This window comes from Pholcus phalangioides, unplaced genomic scaffold (assembly GCF_987345545.1).
Source record: "Pholcus phalangioides strain wild (caught in Gottingen) unplaced genomic scaffold, Ppha-v1.0 ptg000003l_1, whole genome shotgun sequence".
In the NCBI taxonomy this organism is placed as follows: Eukaryota; Metazoa; Arthropoda; class Arachnida; order Araneae; family Pholcidae; genus Pholcus; species Pholcus phalangioides.
Genome location: NW_028301596.1, coordinates 20,284,841 through 20,306,641, shown reverse-complemented (window position 1 = coordinate 20,306,641; position 21,801 = coordinate 20,284,841). Strand labels below are relative to the sequence as shown.

The window sequence follows — 21,801 nt, the reverse complement described above, 5'->3', positions numbered from 1 at the left end:
TTCTGACGTGAGAACGTGCTATGTCCCACTGAAGGAGATGTAGTGGCTTTAACGACTTGAATGACCAACCACACGGTGTATTATTTTATTTATATCTGGTACTTCCATAAAAGTATGCAATTTTGATCTCGTTTTTTGAGCCTCGTAATAGTGATGCACTAACGGTATTTACATTCGTTATGAATAAAAATGCATCGTAGTCGTTGTCATTTTCGTTCTCTTCCAGCCAGACCCTAACGTTGTTGAAATGGAGCTGCCGAACGGTTTGATCAGAGGTCATGCTTACAGTATCACTAAAGTCAAGATGGTGAGTATTCGCCGCGTCCGTTTCTCACAGAAATCTGTGAAAAAAGAAAATGCAGCCAATTCGGTCGGTCTCCGATAACTCGATTATCTTTTTAACTCAAAGTTTTCACTCAGCTTCAGAACTTTTCCGTATAATTTAGCGTTAAAATTTTCCCTTAACTCGAAGTTTTCTTTCTTTAAGTCAAAGTTTCCGGGAATGAGACAAATTTAAAAAAAAAAAACAGCATTTAATAATAGAATTTAGCGTTGCAATTAAGCATTTAGCAATGGAATTTAGAAGGGCGCGGTAGCCCGGTCGATAAGATACTCGCCTAAAGTATCGAAGGATGTTTAGAGGTGTCGCGAGTTCGATACCCGGTTCGTCCTCGAGGGATTAGCGTACCAACCTCTCGATGAGTATAAAAAACAAGCCTGCCGTTCGGAATCGGCAATAAATTGTAGGTCCCGGTCTAATTAGCCCTCGTGTGCAGAAAATGACCGTGGTGCGACTCAAATGATCAACAATGGAATTTAGAAGATTCAATTAGCGGATTCATTTGTTTGCTTGCAAGATGTGAATGACTTTCTTACAAAAGAAGGACAAAAAGAAAAGAGACAGTAAATAATCTTGTATACACTTTATATATATAATTTGATTCATTTATACGATCATCGTGTATGCGTCCGTAATACAGAGAGAGAGGGTATGTGTACGTCTAGCTTATTTTCTAAATACAGTAGCGCATCGACTGTCCGAAACAATTGGGGGACTGGGGGTGTTCGATAACTGATTTTTCGGATAACCGATCATCTACGGGAAAAAATTGAACCAGTGTCATAGGAGCAACATGAAACAAAGAAACGGTGATATTAAGCACAAAACTATAAATATTTTGTATCGCAAGACTTACAAATAACACAGAGAACTTACTATCTAGTTTGACAAGTCCAAAATGGCCATTAAAGTAGGCCTGCAGTTTAGGAAAAGAAGCCCAAAATTTTCTTTTGCTTCACAGCTCAGATTCGTTTTTTTTTTGCCGCTAAATCCCGCAAAAGACAGCAATCGGAACACACACACAACATCACATTCTTCTTGTTTTTCTAATCACTTCATAACCGTCTTCATTCAAAGCAGTGAATTTGCCGACTGGAACTCTTTCGGTTAACCGATCTTTCGGTGATCGGTATTCGGCTAATCGATGCTCTACTGTATTCTCATTCAATAATTAAATTATAATATAACTTGTCTTTTCGACTTCATTCATCTCCAGTAGTTTTAATAATACGACATTCTCATAAAAGTCGCACTTTCATTTTAATAAATCTTTCCCCCCCTTTTCCACTCTGAAATCGAAATTTCTCTATAAGTCGAACTAACGATAACTCGGGAGTGTTTCGTTAGCCGCCGACGCACATTCGAGTTATCGAGATTTGACTTGTATAGTTAAATTTACATATTTACGTCGTTTAAAAAAATATTTCTTCCAGTATTTACTGATTAAGTCGCATTATATACGATTTTTGTAGATGCGTGTTTTAGCTCTAATGAACATCGTTCTGTGTTGAAGGTGGAGGTGTCGACGCCTCGAGTGACGGGCACGATTCCGCTCTTGAGAGTCCGAAATCCTTGGGGTAACGAGAGAGAATGGAAAGGTGCTTGGAGTGACAGGTATGGCAATTATAATGTGTCTAATCAACACGCAGTTCATTAGAAGTGTCAGTGGACACTGACGTATGAGTAAAGTATTGACCTGGAAATAAAATGTATTTCAGTGACGATAAACTTTTATTATTATTATCATTATTAAAGGTCCCCAGAATGGACTCTCATAGGCGAAAACGAGAAGAAAGAACTTGGCTTGAAGTTCGCTGCTGATGGAGAATTTTGGTGAGTTTTGGAGTCTTACGCTATTATTAGAGGTTGAATTATACGGGGGGGGGGGGTTCCCCAAAACTGACGGGTCTATTTGAATAACGAATTTAAAAATACAGAACGCGGTAAGCGGTAGAAATACTCCGTTTGCTGGGAAGACAGTAAATTTTCATTCAGAGGGAATTTAGAAATTACAGTCGGATTCCGTTACAAAGAACTCAAAGAGATCGGAAAAATCACTCCGTCATAACGAAATTTCGTTATAAAGGATGTCCAGGTTTTTGCATTGTTCCTACATAAACTTATCTGGGGGATTAGAAAAGTGTTCGTTAAAACGAGATTTTTTTCGCTATAACGGGATTCAGCTGTAGTTACAAGTTTTTGCGACAAACTGCACTTGGGGGGCAAAGAATAATATTTTCGAAAACTAGAAAAAAAAGGAGGACAAAAGAGCGAATTTTCGAAAACGAAGGATTTACAAAATTTTCGAAATAGGAGGACGCTTCGAACATGGGCGGAGATACGGGGCGTGAGGGAATTGCCCCCCCCAGCGTCAAAGTGGAGTCAACTGATCTAATGTATGTATGTATATACGAATTGACATCATCATCATCTCTTGCCCCCCAGCAATAATGACCGTGCCCCCCCAGACTTCCATGTCTATTTCCGCCTATGGCTTCAAATGACATCAAGAGAGGGGGGGGGGGGGAACATGTCCTCTTAAAGGAGGATGTCTGGTAACTAATGCAGGAACACGTTGTGTGCTTGTTTTGGGTTATACTTGTGCTGCCATCTGTCTATCATATTTTGAAGTGAAATCAGCAAATGTCTGAATTTCGATGTTATGTAACTATCGTGCTGTGTAGGGCTGCCGGTTCTGTGCAGAGAGAGAGATTTGGAGCAGGCTGGCCAATTTGGCCTATATTCGTTGATGAAATAACCTTTTTTTTCTTCGCAGGATGTCCTACAAAGACTTCATCAAGCATTTCTCCAGGGTCGAAATCTGTAACCTGAATCCGGATTCGCTGGACGACGATCCGCTGACGAAGGTGTCCAAGAAGAAATGGGAGATGAGCATGTTCGAAGGCTCCTGGGTACGCAACTGCACCTCCGGTGGATGCAGGAACTTCGTCGGTGAGTTCTGCTATGTATCCAGCACCTCCTATCTCCAGGAGGGTATATCACTATACTTCTTGAACATGCCCGTGTCAACAGTATCATGAGACCACGGGAAAAGGATGTTCTGAGGACAACCATCAGGCTAGAAACAAGAAACAAGAGACTACCCAATAGCGTAGCGGAGGGGGGGGGGGGAGAACTTGAGGGTCTGCCCCCCCCCCCGAAATGTGAGAAAATGATCTAAAAAAGGGGAAAAAAATGGCCGAATCTATTGTTCTATCACTTTGGTTTCGCCCCCCCCTCCGAAATGGAAGTGCTCCCCCCCCCCACCCCCCGAACGAACCCGAACGAAATTTCTGGCTTCGGGCCTGAGACTACCAATTCGCATAATAGTGCTTAGTTTGGGAAATATGTAGTACCACCAAATCTTTTTTCGTCATAGGGGCATGCAATGTATTCCTAGGCAGGGCCGACATTTCAACTTTTTCCAGGGGGGGCAAAGAACATGTACTCAATGTATGTATATATATATATATATATATATATATAGTATATACCATTTTTAATGTATTTTCAAAAGCCAGGGGTAACAACCCCCCCCCCGACCCCTCCCAAATGACGAGTCTGGTCCTAGGGAGCCTATGCGTTATTACGATACTGACTAAGAACAGTGGATCGTATGAATGTGGAATGCAATTGCTATCTGCGCAGTTGGAGACAATGTTGTATGTGCATATTCTGAGCCCTAGAGAGGTTCCAATTTTCTAATGTCAGATTCTCCTCATCTGTGGCCACATCCATCTGGACGTACCACTCCTTTGCCACACACCAACTCCGGCCATATTGCTATACGCAATTTACTGCCGTTAACGAGTTGGGTTAGAAATGAAGGCGTTTCAAGCTCGTTAGAAAAAGTACCTTGATATTTATATTCCCCCCCCCCCCCGTTCAAACCTGGGACCTGACGGCAACCGTAATGGTGGCAGAGGAGCATCTTACCACCACGCCACTCGAACGCCATCTGGACATACTTGTACTGATTAAATCTCCTTAGGAGCTGGGGAGTCGGTTCGACTGATGGCTACAGCTCGTGACGTCACACTTGCGCTCAGAGATGGCGGATGGGTTGCCTGGAGTTTGAAGGAGCCCTAGCTTTACGTATGCTTAATATGAGTCTGTAATAGTGTGATTAGAAGACAGATGACTGAAAATGTAATGTTTTTTTTGATACGCAACAGAGTCATTCTGGATGAATCCTCAATTCCGGGTCGTGGTCGAGGACGTCGACGAAGACGACGACGATGACATGTGCACCGTGATAGTCGCCCTCATGCAGAAAAACAGGAGGAGCAAGAGGAAGATGGGACAGGAATGCTTGACCATCGGCTACGCCGTCTATCACGTAATTACTAAATTTACCAATACTCAATAATGCAATTTGGAGTAGAAAACTACGCAGGAGTGAAATCTTTGCGGTAGATGAAATACGCAGAATGTATTATTTACGTCTTTAGGAAAAAATAGAAGCATTTGGTTTTCTTAACCCATTTACCTACAAGCTTTTGGCAACAAATTTAGATGATCTATAATTGACGAATCGGCGATGAACCTGGTAACCTTGCCCCAACCTAACCGCATGTTAAAAAGAAAAAAAGAATATAATGGACAAGTAGAGATAAGGGAGTGTGTGTGTACAGTAGATTTCTCTTTTCTCTCAACCTCATCGCTAAAGTTTTCTCTTTTGCTCTCACATGTATATAGTAGAAAAATATATCATATGGGGGGGGGGGGAAGGAGAGATCAGGCGTAAACAGAAAAAACGAAAAGCTTCGCGATGTGTGACGAGAAAGGAATGAAAACACAGAGAACTACACTGAATATTCCACTGTTATATTCCACTGCGTTTGGACGAAATATTTCGTCCGTGGTCATAAAGGGATTAAAGCCAGGTCCACACCCACAGCATTACGCAGCTTTGACCAGTGGAAAAACCGTTTTGGGTGTGGCGACCCAAAATCTCTCGCAGTGTGATAGCCCAGAGACCAGCTTTTCTGCGGGTCAAAGCTGCGTAGAGCTGCGGGTGTGGATTCGATATAACACGCGTATTATTTCCTCGTGAGTGGGGGTGACCGTGTGACCCATATTTTATTGCCCTTCCGACGTTTTTATTTTGGTGTTTTAAATCTGGATGCAGTTTCGACCGATTAGCAATTTTTTTTTTGTAAGGTGGCTAGCATATTCTGGCAGCTTACGCCCAATTTGGCAACCTCCCACATTTTACATTATTTGTGTCCCTATGAAATATTGCCATATTTTGTGAGATACTTACCCATTTCCTTTTGCTGTCTCGGTTTTATCGTAACACCAATCGGCAGCTATTTTACTGAAACATTCTTAGCCATCCATCTTTGCATAATGTCTATGAAGGGGGGAAAAAAACAATGCAACAATGGCAATGTGAAATCATTCATAACTGCCATCTAGGTTTTGGAAGGAAATCAAAAAATTCACCCCCCCCCCCCACCATTATTTATTCATCAATACAATATACAATATATGAAGCGTTATCCGTTTATCCAATAGAAAAAAAAAGATTACTTCCTATCTTCACAACAACCCAGTGTCCCTCCCCCTAGTCCTTTCTGATAATGCCTAGGCGGTTTGCATACCACTAGATATACGCAAGAGAAAGACCCACGTTGCATACCCCCCCCCCCTTTATATATGTAATATAAGTATGATTAAAATATAGATATGCAATGCGTATTCATAGAAAGGAATTTAACGCACGTGTGTGTGTGTGTGTACGCCTTGAAATGCGTATGATAGTGCGTCCCCCTAGAAATGTGTAGTGGAATTGCGCACCCCGAGTCGTCTTAACACATCGACGTCGGGCGAAGTGATGTTTCTGAGGCTAGGCCTACCTGCTAGGAATGCCTGCCTGTCACTGTCAGTTTGCATTCTTGCTTGCTTTCGAAAATTGTAATAAGATTAAATTTTTGAGGCCCGGCCTCTTTTCTTCTTCTGTATCTGAGGCCCGTCATCTGCCGGCAGTGCTTAGGTGGGCCCATCCGTTAAGATTGTATACCTCTTAAAATATGAGTAGGATTGAGCACCCCTCGAAAAATATGTAGGATGATTGCGTGTTCTTGGAAATAAGCTCACGGAACGTGAGAACTACCCCTTCAAATGCATAAGATTGCGTACCAATTGAAATGCGTAGGATATTGTGTGTTCTTGGAAATGAGCTCAAGGATTGTGCACCCTTTGAAATGCGTAGGATTATTTGTGCACCTAGAAATGTATAAGGAACTCATGTCTAGGCGCACGCAATCCTAAGGAATGCAGGGGCACGCAATCCTAAGGAATGCAGGGGCGGGGAGATGTTGTGTTTTAGACCCGTGAGTGCTCGCCTTGAGCTTCGTGTAGGAGCTCAAGGCAAGCACTCACGAATCCTAAACACTTAGAGAATTGATTCCGGGGATGACCGAACCCATGACATACTGTGGGTGCACAGCATCCCCGGCTCTGACGCCACTAAAGGAATGTGTACCTCTTTAAATGAGTGGTATTGCGTACCCCCCTTGAAATTTATAGGATGATTGCATGCCTCTTTGAAACTCGTCGGATGATTGCGTGGCCCTAGAAATGAGCTCAAGGAATGCGTACCCCTTAAAATTCGTAGAATTTCATACCCCTGTAATTTTTAGGAGGATTGCATACCCTTGAAATGTGTCAATTCAATGAATAGGAATTTGCAGGATGATCGCGCACTCCTATCCTTCCTTCACAAGGGGGTACGCAACACCCCTTGGAATGCGTAAGATTGCGTACACCTAGTAATTTAAAGGATTATACGTACCCTAGAAATTTGCACGAGGATTTCGTTTCCCTTGAAATGCATAGGATGATTGCGTGCCTAAAGAAATTGGCTCAAGGAATGCGTAGGATTTTATACGCCATAGAAATTTGTGGAGAAAGAAAGTAAAGGGAGCTTGCGTACCCCTATGAATGCGAAGATATATACTGCGTCATAACATAATACTTCCGGCACAACTCAATCGGTAGTAAATTGCCTATGGTGATAGGCCGTTCTTGTGCTCGGTTTGAATGAATGAATGCGTCATAACATAATGTTTTTTTTTACTTTGCTAGTCTTTTTCCCACTATTGCTGATCATTTTTCGCGTACCCCTGGGTGAACCGCAACGTACCTGGTATATAAACCGCTCTCCTTTCCCTAGGGCTATACATACCTCAGGTTAGAGCTGCAACATAAACGATTGCTCAAAGTTAAACATGAAATAATGTAGAGGCCTCTCTGGTGTGTGGCTCAGGCTTATTCAGCATAACGAAGATCATACATTTGAGTATTATTGAGTGAATCTTTTTTGGCATTTATAGCATTTTTTTTTTTACAGCTGAAGCATCCGGACCGTTTGCCAAAGCCGTTGCCGAAGGATTACTTCAAGTACAACGCATCGGTGGCACGATCGAACACATTCATCAATCTCCGAGAAGTTAGTTGCCGATTCAAGCTGCCACCGGGCACCTACTGCATCGTGCCATCGACATTCGACCCAGGGGAGGAAGGAGACTTCATACTCAGGGTATTCACCGAAAAGAGGAACATCATGACGTGAGTTTGGACAAACGCTTTTTTTTTCTTATCTTGAAGTAGAGGTTTTTAGATCCACTTTCATCCAGAGATTCTTAGGATGTGGGTCACGAATCAATCTTGCGGGTCCTGGGATGGATGGTAGGAATCCATTTATAGCCAGGGATTCTTGAGCTATGTGTTCCAACTCGAACTTCATTCGAAGGGGTTTCCGAGGCTATGGACCACGATCCAAACTTGAGTCGCAGGGGCTTCCTCGATGAGTCGTACGAATCCCCTTACACTCCCGTTATAAATGCACTTTTATTGCGTCACTGGTTTCAGTAATTTCGAAAATAAAAAACAAAACAGCCCCACGGGTCGCAAAGCTGATCTTGTTGCTGATTTTGGGTCGGGGCTGAAAATGGTTCAGAACCTCTGTCTCAAAGTGATAGCCGAACGGGGTCACAGTTCCTTTCAGGAAGAGGAAGAACGTTGACCCCTTCCCTCGATATTGTCCGGATAGCTTTCCAGCAGGTTCCGGTGTTGTTTTAGCCTTTCTTAATTAGGTTTCGGTGTTGATTAGTTACAATAAAGAATGGTGTTGAATTAAAAAAAATACTAATAACTATAAGTTTTGAATAGTCCCCTGCAGTTTATTCAGCCAAACATTGCTGAATGGCGATAAACCGGAGATTTTTTTGCAGGGTTGTCACGAGTAAGTTATTCGCCTAATACAAAATCTCCTACTGCTAACCAGATCATGGCCCGCCGCTCTGTCCCAATGAAGAGATTGTAGCAGGCGGTCGAATAAGGCCTAGGTCCATGCTGGAAAACCAAACATCAGGGACGGGCTTGAGTATTTTGCGGCCCGGTGCAAAAAAAAGAAGCTTCGTGGCCCTCTAAAACGGGGTTTCTCAATCCCCCCAGTGTCCATCGGCACCATGGTTTACATTGGCATCCATGGTCATTAAAAAGCCACTCGGCTATAACTTTTTACAATAGTGAAAGCTGTTCCATAGTTAAAAAAATTATGGCAGATGGCAGCACTACACATAGCAATCATTACGCAGAAACAAACTTCATGTTAGATTCACAACACGTACACGCACATTCCAACATGTACCAATTCGTTAGAAGTTCCGCAGAGGAATAAGGACGAGGTGTATGTGTGGTTTAGTAGTAGTAGTATTAGTGCCAGCTGACTATCGAAAAAATTGTAGGTGTTCCCTCAGACACTCAAAGGTGGTGGTGACCGCGGCACATTTCAGATCAAGTAAGTGTCCCGCAGTGCAGTTCCATATTACTTAACCGGTCTGCGGCACATTTCTAGATTCTGTAAGTGAACACGGCATATTACACAGATCACTTGATTCGATCTGCGGCATATTTCAAAAACACTTGAGTGGCCTACGGCACATTTTCAGATCACCACGGCACAGTTCCAGATCAACCTGATCACGACATATTTACGGATCCCTTAATTAAGTGGCCCGTGACACGTTTTCAAATCAATGAGAAATGGTCCACACTCTCCTAAAAAACTGAACACTCTTATCTTAAACACACCGGCGTATGCCGGAACGCGTTTTGCGTGTATATGTGAGGCCCTAACGGTATTTATGTTGTCCAAATTATGCATCTGTCGTGTTCTGGTGGTGTTGCCATCTGTTTTCAATGCTAGAAGTGAAAGTGGCAGATGCCCGAATTTTCGTGTTGGAAGAAAAGTTCTACCTGTGCTAGCAGATTTTACTGTGTTTGGTGGCATCTGTCAATATAGACCAGTTTCCCAAACTTTTCGTTCCGTCGCCCCCCTTCATCAGAAATTTTTTTCGCTCATCCTCCCCTCCCAACTCAAGTAAACCCATAGGATCCCATGTTAAATCCGTAGGTTCTATCGCCCCCTTGGACCATTCCATCGCGCACCAGGGGTCGATATTGCCCACTTTGGGAAACACTGATATAGGCTATAGAGTATGATTATACCATTTCAATTGTTCTGGGTAGGATTATGCATTGGCCTACGAAAATTATCCGCTTATCATTATTTTTTTTACATCATTTAACAGTTAACTCATATCAGAAACAAACACAAGCAACAAGGCTCTAGACGCGTGCGTGCTTAATTTAATACCATCACGGTAGAGTAATTTACCGAACCTGCTGCCAGAAACGAACGGGTACAACACATCATTCACGGAGCTCTCTCCGATTGAATGCAAAACAAGCTTGAGATAAATAGAAGCCCCTCACGAAAAAATAGGCGGTTTCGGTTAAAACGCTGCCAAGGCCATTTTTACTCGAGTGTTTTTTTTTATTATTGTTATATATTTTGGTTTAGAGCCAGCCTAACGTGCCAGGAAAATATTTTTATAATAAACTCTGGACACGTATCTTCCATTACGGCATTGTGTCAACACGATGTGTCATCGCATTATATTAATTATTTTCGCATACTTGATGTGTAAAATGACATATTTTGGTCATTTAGTTTTTGCGTATGGTGTGCCTTTCTAATAAATTGATAGCACATGAGTTTATCCGAACGCACTTGTTTCATGCAGCAAAAAAGTAGTCTTCAATAATCATTCCCAACTTCGAGCCGATCTCCCCGTTAAAAAGTCTCGCTACAGAGAGAGCAACAGGCCTACAACAATACAATTATTCAATCATTACACTTCACTCATAGCTAGCAAAATTGATGGCATATGGCTGCACACTACATATAATAAGCATTACACAGAAACAAACTTCACGTTAGGTTCACAACATGTAAACGCACATTCCAACATGCACCAATTCATTAGAAGTTCCGCAGAGGAATATGGACGAGGTGCATGTATGGTCCAATAGTAGTCTCTAATAAGCACTTTAAATTACTACTACTTTTCTACATAACTGTACATCAGGGGGTGTCAAACTCAATTAGACCGTGGGCCATTTGCTTCAAAATGATCTCAAGTGGGCCGCCAATTATTAAAAGTTAACAATGAAAAATCTATTAATGAATAATAAAAATTTCTTAATTGGTAACTAAAAATTTTTTGATTGGTAATTAAAATTAGTAACAAACATTTTCATAACCGTTCAATTGCAATCGAAAGGAAGTGAAAGAAGAATTATAAATAAGCCATGAAATTAATCCCAAACTATCAGCCAAGATTTTTATTGGTCAACTTGCGGACACATAGAAAAATAATTGAAAATATTATCTTCTAAATGGCTTTTGACCAAATTCATTTGACAATTAGAACTTGTCAATGCATCCTGCGTATGTGTAACATTAGCTTATCTTTCCCTTGAAGTTTGTTACTTAATTCATTTAAATGTCCCGTAATGCCAATTAAGAATGCTAGCACTAGTTATATGTCTCACCATAGGAACAGTTACGTTTAAAAGTGAAAACAAAAATATATTTTTTATAATTTTATGACGAAACAATAAATGATTTCCTTTGTAATGAAGTAGCACATCGAATTTGTTATTCCGTTTACAAGAAATTGCGGGAATTAGCCCTTCTTAAAGACCCTGGATCAGGTGAAGTTGAAAGTGTTCGTGTCACAGGGTTGAGAACGCTGCTGCGTATTTCCTAATCTTTGTAGCAAAGGACTCGCTGATAGATGACGGAATGGAAAGATTGCGGTTTAACCCTTTAATTGGCAATGACGAAATATCTCGCCTCCATAGAAACCTATTATTTTAGTATTGACAAGCCCATATAGTTTGAAAAAATGATTTCTCAATGTGAAAACTCCCCTTTACCCCTTAGTTTGCACCTTCTGAAAATCGGATGAATGCCTCCTACTCCATTAAAAAAGATATGAAATTTTGAAGGGGGTTTAGTAATTTCTAATTGCAGCTAAAAGAGTTAAGAATGTCCAAATACGTCTTCTTGAAGCAAAATTTATATTTTTGACAGTCACTGCTGACGCAGCTCGTCGGACGCTATTGAAAAGTAATGTACATTTGAGGATTTTACTTCCAGCTGATCACTCAAATTATCAGCTATTGCCGTTATTCTTTCGACCTCAATGTGTGTCCCGATACAAAAATATCATAAAATGCTTGCACACATTTAAGACAGGTATTTTCTGCAGCATTTATCATCCATTTCTCAACCAAGGAGATGCCGTTAAAAAGTTTAAATTATTGGATTTCTCGCGAGTATGTTGTGATTTCATTATACGAAGCGACTCTCGCTGCCGATTCATTGTTCCATACAGGGCCGTCTTAAGAACATCATGGGCCCCCGGGCCAAGTGATTTTTCCGCGGCCCTACCAGGCGAATTCTCGAAAATTTTAACTGGTTTTCATTTTGGTGAGGCCCCTCTTTTCTTATGGCCCCCGGGCCCATTCGTTAAGACGGCACTGGTTCCATAACATCTTTACATAAATTCTCTTCATACTTTTATCGAAAAGATTATTTAAAAATTTTCAAATAGAAAAAAAAAAGTCATTTTTGGATCTTGTTGAGACGTCGCGGGGATTCAACAGTTCCTTCGGGGGAAGAGACCGCGAGTTTGACATGCTTTTTTTTTTTTTTTTCAAACCGAGCACAACTCAGGTCTATTGCCATAGGCAATTTACTACCTAGTGAGCAGTTTCACATGCTGTACATGAATCTTGTAAACATTCCTCTGAGGAATTTTTAGCGAATTGATATATGCCAGAGAACGTGTGCTTCGAGTTTGTATGTGGCTCTAACATATTCACGTTTTCAGACTTTATGAATTTTTCGGTGCTGCCATCTGCATTCCATATTTCAAAACTTTTGATGACAGCAACACTGACGGCAAAATTAATGAAATCAAAGCCGTGAATAAAACGAACCACATTTTGTCGAATTCAAAAAAAAAACCCCATCATTTTAAATTATTTTGGCTTGTCTCATGGTCCTCTCTACAGCTTTCAATGGAGCCCGCTGCTATGCCGTCAGTCGTGCAGGCATCGTTATGGACTCACTTCACGAGGATACAGGTTCGAACCCCACTGACGTCGAAGTGGTGGTCGGCTGCCGTTCGTTCGTTCTCTATGGTTTTCCAACTTTGAGGCACGAATACGAGCCAATCACTAATTTTAAAAGAAGTCTCTTTGCAGACAGTAATCAGGTCTGGCATTTAAAACTGCCACACAATACAACAGGCAAAATAGCCCGCCCAGTTGTTTGCCACCGAATACGGAAGATATTGGCGGACCGGACACACCCCACTTCACATCTCAGAGATATCGTAGAGTTCTCGAAGGATGGATGTAATCGGAAATTTATTAATTTATGTGAAAATAACAGTTATTTCATATATACAAGAAATCTGGAATAAAAAGTGTATAATCATACATCTTTCACAGTTAATCAGTCCTTAATCGTGAATTCGGAAGACACATGGTGGTACAACAGACATTCCTCCGAAACAACCTTCACGTTAAGTACGCAACACATATACGGTACATTTCGACATGCGTCAGAAGTTCCTCGGAGGAATGTATACTAAATGCCAATTCCATTTAGGTGTAACATAATGCGCCTCGGGCAACTTGATTTGAACTATTGTACTACCCACTGATTTCCCATGATATGGAAGCGCTCTATGCACTTGAGGTCTATAAAATTTGTATATTTTCTAGTTTTGTTGAGACATACGTAAATGAATGTTTCGGAAAAATTTTGTCGATAGAGGGCTCTAATGAATTTGTATTAATTTATGTTTGTTGTTTCGCAGGGAGTATGATGAGGACGTCAGCATGGAAAAACCAGACGAAGAGGTAACTACAATTCCTTTTTTCCCCATATACATAGAATTGGTTTTGATATCAAGTATCATTTTAGAAAAAACAAAAAATTATTTGGTGTAATGTACTTACACTGTTAGAGAGAGTTAGGCAAATTGGTCAGGGAAAATGTTTGGAATATGCCAAAGAAATTTGATGAAAATCAGGGAAAAATTCTGTGAAGAGGAAAATCTGGAACTTCAAAAAATACAGGGTGTTTCATAAATTCGTAAATAGTTTGTATAGTATATGTATATTTGAATGCGGTATATGTATATTTAAATGCGGTACAAATTTTGTCGACACAAGGCACTGCGCGAAAGTCCAGTAGGAGTGGTTGGACCCAAACATTTCTTCAATCTACCATGTGTTTGAAACATACATGTCATAGGACTCTGATTTGCATATTTCTAGTAATTTGCTTTCGTTTAGAGCCCTCTATCGACTAAAGTTTGAAGTACTTTTTTTCCCTTGAACCAAAAAAAATCCCCTTCGTGAAAATATTTTTTTTCGCAAACCGCATTCCAATATACCGATCCCTTCAATTTTTATGGATTTTTAAACGATTTACGAATTTATTGGACATACTGTATACGAGAACAAAATTTTAAATACTAGAAGAAATAGTGGAAAATGGATAAAAGAAATCATTCCAGTGTTAATGAAAAAACTCCGATTTCTTGAAAATTCCAAATTAATGAGAAAAATAAGTCCAAACTTGGACGCCACTGCTCGCGAAAGGACTCGGCGTAGGCTAAGGGCGACCCTGCAGGCAACTAATACGCTACAGATGCACTAGATTTTTTACAACGATACCAGGGTTTTTTTTTTCCAATTTATAGGAAAAAAGTAAAATATTATTTTGTCTATGAACAATATTTTTTTCCTCTTTTATTAACAGAAAAACGATCGAACAGATACGGCGCAAGAAATGTCAGATCCTACAAATGTAAGGGGTTGATGGAACTAAAAATGCATGAATCCCGTTTACATTTTTTTTTTTTTGTTGTTGAACTTTCTATGGATACACACCACACAAGGAAAAAAAAAATTCCTACAATTTTGAATGAATTTTCCCGTTTTTATCATTATTTTTCCTCATTTCCTGCAACATTTTGTGGATAGTTATTCTCATTATCCTTTCTTAACTGTTGTTGGTTGAAATTTTGTTGTTTTAAGTTGAATTTTGGTTTCGCATGTAGTTTTGAGTTGCGGTCATTTTGTTTTCTCTCTTTAAATGATATGATAATTTTGGTTTCCTCTCCCGTAGTGAACTTTCTTTAAAAAATGCTTCTCCATATGCGTAAAATTCGTGTAGTGATTTTTTTTTTGTTTTGCGAAACCAGATTCAACAGCAACAGAAACAAGAAATGCCAGAAGACGATGAAGTGAAGAGTTTCTTTGCAAGCATAGCTGGAGAAGATCTCGAGGTGGACTGCTTTGAGCTGCAAGAGATACTCAATCACGCGCTTAAAAAGGGTAAATTTGATTTCGTTCATCAATTAATTGCTTCGAAATGCTGTTCATTAAATTTGCTCTTTCCTTTAACAATTGGAATGAAGCTAATATATTGTGTATTACAATCAGTTTGTATCGTAAACGGGGTAACTTTGGGACAGCAGTTTATTTTTGGCTTTCGAATTTCCGGCCAATGCCATATATTGCATTGGTTCGCCGCGGCCGATAAAATGCATGACATGAAATTAAAAAAACGGGTTACTTTTCCATTATAATCATACCACTTGGTTCTTTTTTTTGTCTTGGCGAATTATGTGCCCATAAATTTGTTATTTTTTTCAACAAGACGTACGGAAAGAACCAAGCCTAAGTGCGCCAATTCGGTGTTGAAACATACGGTATGGTTATAAAGGAAAAATTTCGAAAATAGAAAGAAAATAATCCGCTGCCCCAAAGTTACACCAATTTACGGTATTGAAAATTATATCGAACCAGAATGCATGAAGCTAAAAACATGTGTGATACGATTTACAAAAATGTGCATGAAATAGTTATGAACAAAGATTTATTTTATTTCCGCTGTTTTTGAATACAGTGGTAACTTCACATAAAGGTTTATCATCCTCGAATAAAGAGGATATATTCTATCTGCTTCTATAGCTTAGTGGTAGCTCTCGTTCCTCCTACGAAAGGCTGTGATGCGTCACGAAAGACAATTTATTGTACAGGTTCGCTGGGGTCATCTCGTATTTTACACAGGCCTATTTTTTTCCATATACTGTAATTCAGCTCTTGGGAGAGATGATCATCTACCCCGATCCGCGCCTGGCCCAGGGTTTCAGAGATCGATCTCATTTACCTCATTTCCCTGCACAGCCGGCATGCCGCGAAATACGAGTCACAGAATCTGGAAAATTCTTGTTTAAAAATAAATATTAATAACTAATTAAATTAATATCTTTCAAATACACCTCTATCTTTGTCTAAAAATCTGTTGAATGGGGGTAAATATATATTGTGATCCTCATTAAACCACGTTTTTCTCGGCATGCTGGGAACGGAACAGACCCCCAACATTCAAAAACCCGGTGTCCCTCGAGTTTCACGGCATACCGGCTAGTGCGGGGGGAGATGCGGCATAAAAAAGTTTTGTTCATTATAAATTCAGTTTCGACCGAAGTTAATACAATAAGTAGAAAGGTTCTCGCTCCTGAATGAGGGTAAATAATAGGAGGTCCGCGAAAACAAAATATGGTCCAAACGAGGCCATGGGCCCATAAAGAAGAAAGGGTCGAGGAAACATTGCAGTTTCAGCGATCTTGGTCGTCGTTCATTTGTTCAAAGTTTCTCAGCTTCCATGTGTTGAATGAGCCTTATCTCGTAAGTTTCACTTTCGCATTGAACATTTGTTCGCAAGTCATAGGCGGAGATAGACTTGGAAGTCTGAGGGAGCACGACGATTATGATGTCAATTCATATATACACATAATTATCCCCACCCATATCGCAAGTTGAAATATTGAATATTTTTGCTTGTAACTTACTCACACGTCAAAATGCTTGAGGTACAACTGTATCCAAAATCACAATACTACATACTTGCATTAAATGTTTTTCTTCGTCACTTAATAATAGCCAATCTTGGAAAAGTAGGGATATAAAAAATATTTCACAAGTATTTCAAGAAGTTGTAACATTTATACAGGGTGTATAGCTAACAGCTGGCACCGCAGTTTTACTGGCAAACCGTTGATCCTAGAGGCATCCTTCCAATTAGAAAAAGTATCCAAATAACGTGTAGAACTCATATACATCATTCATGTTGCAAAAGGGATGTATAGTTATTAAAATGAAAAAAAAAAAAAAAAAAAAACTCCTTATGGACACCCTGTGCTCAAAAACCCAATTGAGAAGTCGTTGCCCTGTCTCTCCTGATGTCAACAAAAGAAATTTCATGTTTCTAAGTGCAATATTCACTGAGATATTTGAATTCAAAAATGGAGGAAAGTTGAAACAAAAAAAAAACACATTATATAAAGGCGGGTAAAAAACGTTTTTTTTTCTCTTTAACTCTTCTAAAAAACGTTTCCTGTTAGTTTTTTTGTTTTTCCCCAACTCTGATCCATTTTTCAAATTCAATTATCTAAGCCAATATTGCACTTAGGAACATGAAATTTCTTTTGTTGACATCAGGAGAGACTGTATCAACTTCCTAATTGGGTTTTTGAGCACAGGGGTATCCCTGTCCATAGTTTTTTTTCCAGCCCCTTGCAATAAGAATGACATATCTGAGGTCCACACGGTAATCATATAACTTTTCTAATTGGAAGTATGCCTCTAGGATCAATGGTTTGCCAGTAAATTGCGGTGCCAGCTGTTAACTATACACCCTGGATACCTTTTAGTGTAATTCAATGAGGGATGTTTTTCCCTAATGGAAAATTGTTTATATTTGTTTATTTCTCATAATGATGTGTGATAATAATCTTTTATTTTTTTTTATATTATTTTTCTTGTGTGGCTGGAAAAAATTAGATACCGGTAAGAACAGTTTTGATTTGCAAGCTTTTTTAGCAGCTTCCTAGAGGGTTGTGTGTGTGTACTCGGAGTAGAAAAACTGCCCTATCAACTTCTTTTAGTGCAACTCTATCATTTCAGCTTGAACAAAATGCTTGATTCACTTTTATACATGCAAAATCTCAAAATCGGCTATAACTAAAACCCACATATTTATTATCTATGCATATTGCACTTACTGCGATAGCTTATTAAAATACTAACAAACTAACGAATGATTAAGATTCATGAAATCTTCAGGAATTGTAGTACACTTGTGTAATCATGTTTCTTTGCAGAATCTGACCTTTTTGTCTCATCACATTTCTATATATCTTTAAATTTTGTTTAAAAATTTCTATATTTCAGCACTTATTAAGAATGAACATTTTTCATGGGATTTTGACCTGATAATTAGTTTTATAATGCTGTATTCTAATTTTGTTGGTAGCCGCATTTCACCCCTAGATGTCATCTCTTGTCAGAATTGTATTGTGTAGGGGGTATTCTTATTATTCTCTTCATATTATTTCGGGGAAATTCTCCCATTTGCCAAGTTGTTTCCTCTGCCAAAATTTTATGTTAATTGCTATAATACTTCCTCTGTATTTATGATCAGACTATCTATTTGTGCAAGTTTTGTGGAGTAAGTTTATAATCTCTGGGCTCCCACTCATAATATTAGAAAAAGTAGGACTAAAAAGCAGGACAGGGAGGGTACCCACCTTAGACAACATAATCATAGTATAATAACAAAAAAAACCCTCCAAAAAGTTTTGCTTTTTTTAAATTTAAAAAAATAATAATTCATAGCACTATATTAGCATCTTGTAAGATTGACTCTACAGCCAAAGCAAAGTGACAAAAATGACTTAGTTATAAAAACAATTTTGGGACAAAGCAGTGAACTAGCAACCCCAGATAATTCTTTCTTGTCTCTCTTTACAATATAAATTACATTCCTTTTTGGAGTCTCTTCCTGTTCAACAATGCACACATCAAATTATGAAGCTGTAAGTTTTTTTAAGAATGACGCTCTTTCAAGACCACTCCTACATGGGGAAATTATCATGTTAACAGACAATTAATGATAAACAAACAGACTTTTGTCATGAAAAAATTTGGCAACATAAATATGTTTGGGTAATGCATACACACACAATTTTCTTGCATGTACCAATTTCTTAGAAATTCCCCAAAGGAATGTCTACGAGATGCATGTACAGTTAAGTAGTTATTGTAGGCGTCAAATGTAAAAAATAAAGACTGAAACTTTTCAAGCGAGCGCAGAATATTGATTTAAATTAAAAACACCATAATTAAAAACAGCCATAACACAATCCTTGGGAAAAAAAATTGTCATTCTTAGAAAACAAATGCTGTTTGTTTTTTTGCTAATAAATGTGAAACTTCCGATTTCAAAATTTTTTTATTGCAAAATTTTGATTTTTTTATCAAAATTTATATATCTCTACTTATGAGGAAAAGAAATTAAAATTTTGAACACTTTATAAAAGACTTTGAGACATTCGCGTATCAATTAAAAATGTAATTTTATGAAATTTCTTGATATTGGCTGTCAAGGAAATTTCCATAATGACATTCACTTTTTTATAGAATTCAACTTTGAAGGATTCTCAATGGACGTATGTCGAAGCATGGTTGCTATGATGGATGTATCCTTTTTTACGATACATAATTTTAGGAACAATAGCAAAAATATCTGTGCCATTCACACAATTCACATACTTATTAGCATTATTATTAATAATACTAAAAATTATATATATTTTTGCAATTACACTTCATAAGAATAATTTTGTATTCATCAAAAATTTAAAAAGTACAGTGGACGCCGCTTATAATAAACGTTTTTCAAAAAACCGTAATGAAAAAAAAATTGTAAAGGGGGTGAACACTTTGAAAGGGGAAATTCAGATGATTACAGTTGAACCCACATTTAATGTCAACATTTAATTTGGAAAATTCTGGAGCTATAATGAGTTTGGCATTATATCAAATCATGGTTTAACATGTGTAATCCCTAGAAAAATGGATGATTTTATTGAAAACTTCTGTTGCTGAGGAGGGTTGGCGTTATATTGATGAGGAAGTGGGCACTATAGGGTTTGACTGTATTTGTGAAAGTTGGGACCATGAAAATAAGTTGTACAAATTGGAAAAACGTTTTAACAGGGAACGTTATAAGAGGCTCTACTGTATATAATAACTGACATCATAGAAAAGTTTCTTCCTGAACTTGACACCAGGTGGACAGGTCAGGAAAACTAGGAATGGAAGAATTCAAGAACTTGTGGACTGATATTAGAACTTGGAAGGTAGCTATGACTTTGTTAATAAGAGTTTTGCATAACTTCATATTGGAACTGATTGCATGAAAATTAACCATTATAAAGTTACTTCACTGCTTAGAAAGTAACACCAGCATGATAATATTGAATGCGTTTCTTTTGTAAAACTATTTGAATCACTAAAGTAAAATTTTGCTCTTTTACTTCTTTTAAACAGAATGTCTTCAAAAAGTATGATATCGACAAGTCCGGATCACTCAGTACGATAGAATTACGAGCAGCACTCCATTCAGCAGGTATATCTTATTTCTCCCGCCTTTGAAAAAAAACACTAGCTTATATTAAACATAATGTGTCGACATAAATATAGTTGACTCTTGATGTTCTTCTTTGGTTATTGTCAAGATAAAAATATAATATTCATTTTCTAGGGTATCGTCTAAATTTCCACATCCTTAGAGCCCTTGTTCTCAGGTACGGCAAGAAAGGTACTATATCCTTCGATGATTTCATCGCTTGTACAGTGAAACTGAAAACGATGATAGGTAAGAAAACTTTTGCAATTTTCTTTTACATGAGTCGAAATTTACTGTTGGTATCATTTTGTTGTTTGATAGCCTTAATTGTTGATTTTCTTATTGATACAAGTTGTATATACAGTCTGACCCTGATATAATGGATTTGATTCAACAAATTCCTTTATTTGACGATTTTTGACTGAAATTCTGGCCAAGACAAAGCTCAAACCCCTATTTAACGAATGAAAAATCTTGGATAAAACAAATTTTTTTACCAAGTATATATATATATATCCTTAATTTTTTTTTCGCATTTCTTGTCACCTAAAACTACAATCGGAAGATTTGAGGCCTTCAGCTTTTCCATATGGACAAACACAATGAAAGAGGGGGGGGGGGGGGCTGGAACCTGTTCCTTTTTTAGTAGAGGATACAATAAAGTCATTTAAGGCCCATTTACATGGGAAATAGCCCAATTAAAACCAGGTTTAAGAATTTTCTTTAAAACCTGTTTGTATGGACCAGCATTTCACCCCCACTTCACTGAAGTTGTCAGAGGTTCACGCGTAAAGGATTGCGGGAGAAAGGAGGTTACAACTATAAAGATCTGCAAGAAAGAGGGGGCAAAGCCTGCTCCCCATTTTTTCGTACAAAAGAAATAAAGTCATCATACGGGTTGCCAGAACTTCCAATACTATCGTAATATTGTATGCAAACGAGGCTTTAGAGTGTGGGTGGGAACATTTCAGTGGCCAATTGGTGTACACCATAGCCAGGGCCATAACTAGATGCTTGGTTAGTCGGGGCAAGCTTGCATTTTGTAACTCTTTTCCTGTAATTTTAAAGGAGAGGTTAAAGGGTGAAATTTGTGACCCTCTGGACCAGCGGACGTCTGCTCCCCCTCTAGTTACGGCCTTGACCATAGTTTCCTAATTTTTTTGTTCCATCATCCCCTTTCCTTCAAAGTTTTTTCTCTCACATCGCCTCCCCCCTAACTCTTGCAAACCCATAGGATCCCACGTTATACCTGAAGCTTCTACCCCCTCCCCTAGACCATTCCATTGCCCACTTTTGGAAACATTAAGTGTACACCAATACCATAAACCATTGTGCTGTCTGCATGTAAATTTCAATAAAGAAATAAAGTTACTTCAAATTTGTGCTCTGCTTTTACAAGCAAAGCATGGCAGGTCATTTGAAGAGAAAGCATTTTTTGGTTAGTGAAAAAACTACAAGTTTGACAGGAGTCAGTAATAATGTGGGAACTACCAAACAAACTTCTATCGAGCACATCTTTTCATGTATACTGGCATATTTC

At 38.7% G+C, this 21,801-nt stretch overlaps 1 protein-coding gene across 8 annotated transcripts in view; it reads left to right on the top strand.

Moving 5' to 3' along the window:
- Positions 1 to 21,801, top strand: part of LOC149088239 (calpain-B-like) — a 63,070-nt gene that overhangs the window by 37,867 nt on the left and 3,402 nt on the right. For 4 of the 8 annotated variants that reach the window (XM_089245654.1, XM_089245680.1, XM_089245689.1 and 1 more), the window contains exons 6-18: positions 227 to 307; positions 1,854 to 1,954; positions 2,096 to 2,173; positions 3,117 to 3,292; positions 4,516 to 4,679; positions 7,698 to 7,915; positions 13,591 to 13,633; positions 14,541 to 14,588; positions 14,986 to 15,118; positions 19,271 to 19,329; positions 19,924 to 19,992; positions 20,183 to 20,261; positions 20,397 to 20,510. In XM_089245654.1, the coding sequence (XP_089101780.1) occupies positions 227 to 307; positions 1,854 to 1,954; positions 2,096 to 2,173; positions 3,117 to 3,292; positions 4,516 to 4,679; positions 7,698 to 7,915; positions 13,591 to 13,633; positions 14,541 to 14,588; positions 14,986 to 15,118; positions 19,271 to 19,329; positions 19,924 to 19,992; positions 20,183 to 20,261; positions 20,397 to 20,510 (1,363 nt within the window). The remainder of the gene's footprint in view (positions 1 to 226; positions 308 to 1,853; positions 1,955 to 2,095; positions 2,174 to 3,116; positions 3,293 to 4,515; positions 4,680 to 7,697; positions 7,916 to 13,590; positions 13,634 to 14,540; positions 14,589 to 14,985; positions 15,119 to 19,270; positions 19,330 to 19,923; positions 19,993 to 20,182; positions 20,262 to 20,396; positions 20,511 to 21,801) is intronic. The other 4 variants (XM_089245663.1, XM_089245706.1, XM_089245714.1 and 1 more) reach the window with 1 other exon arrangement.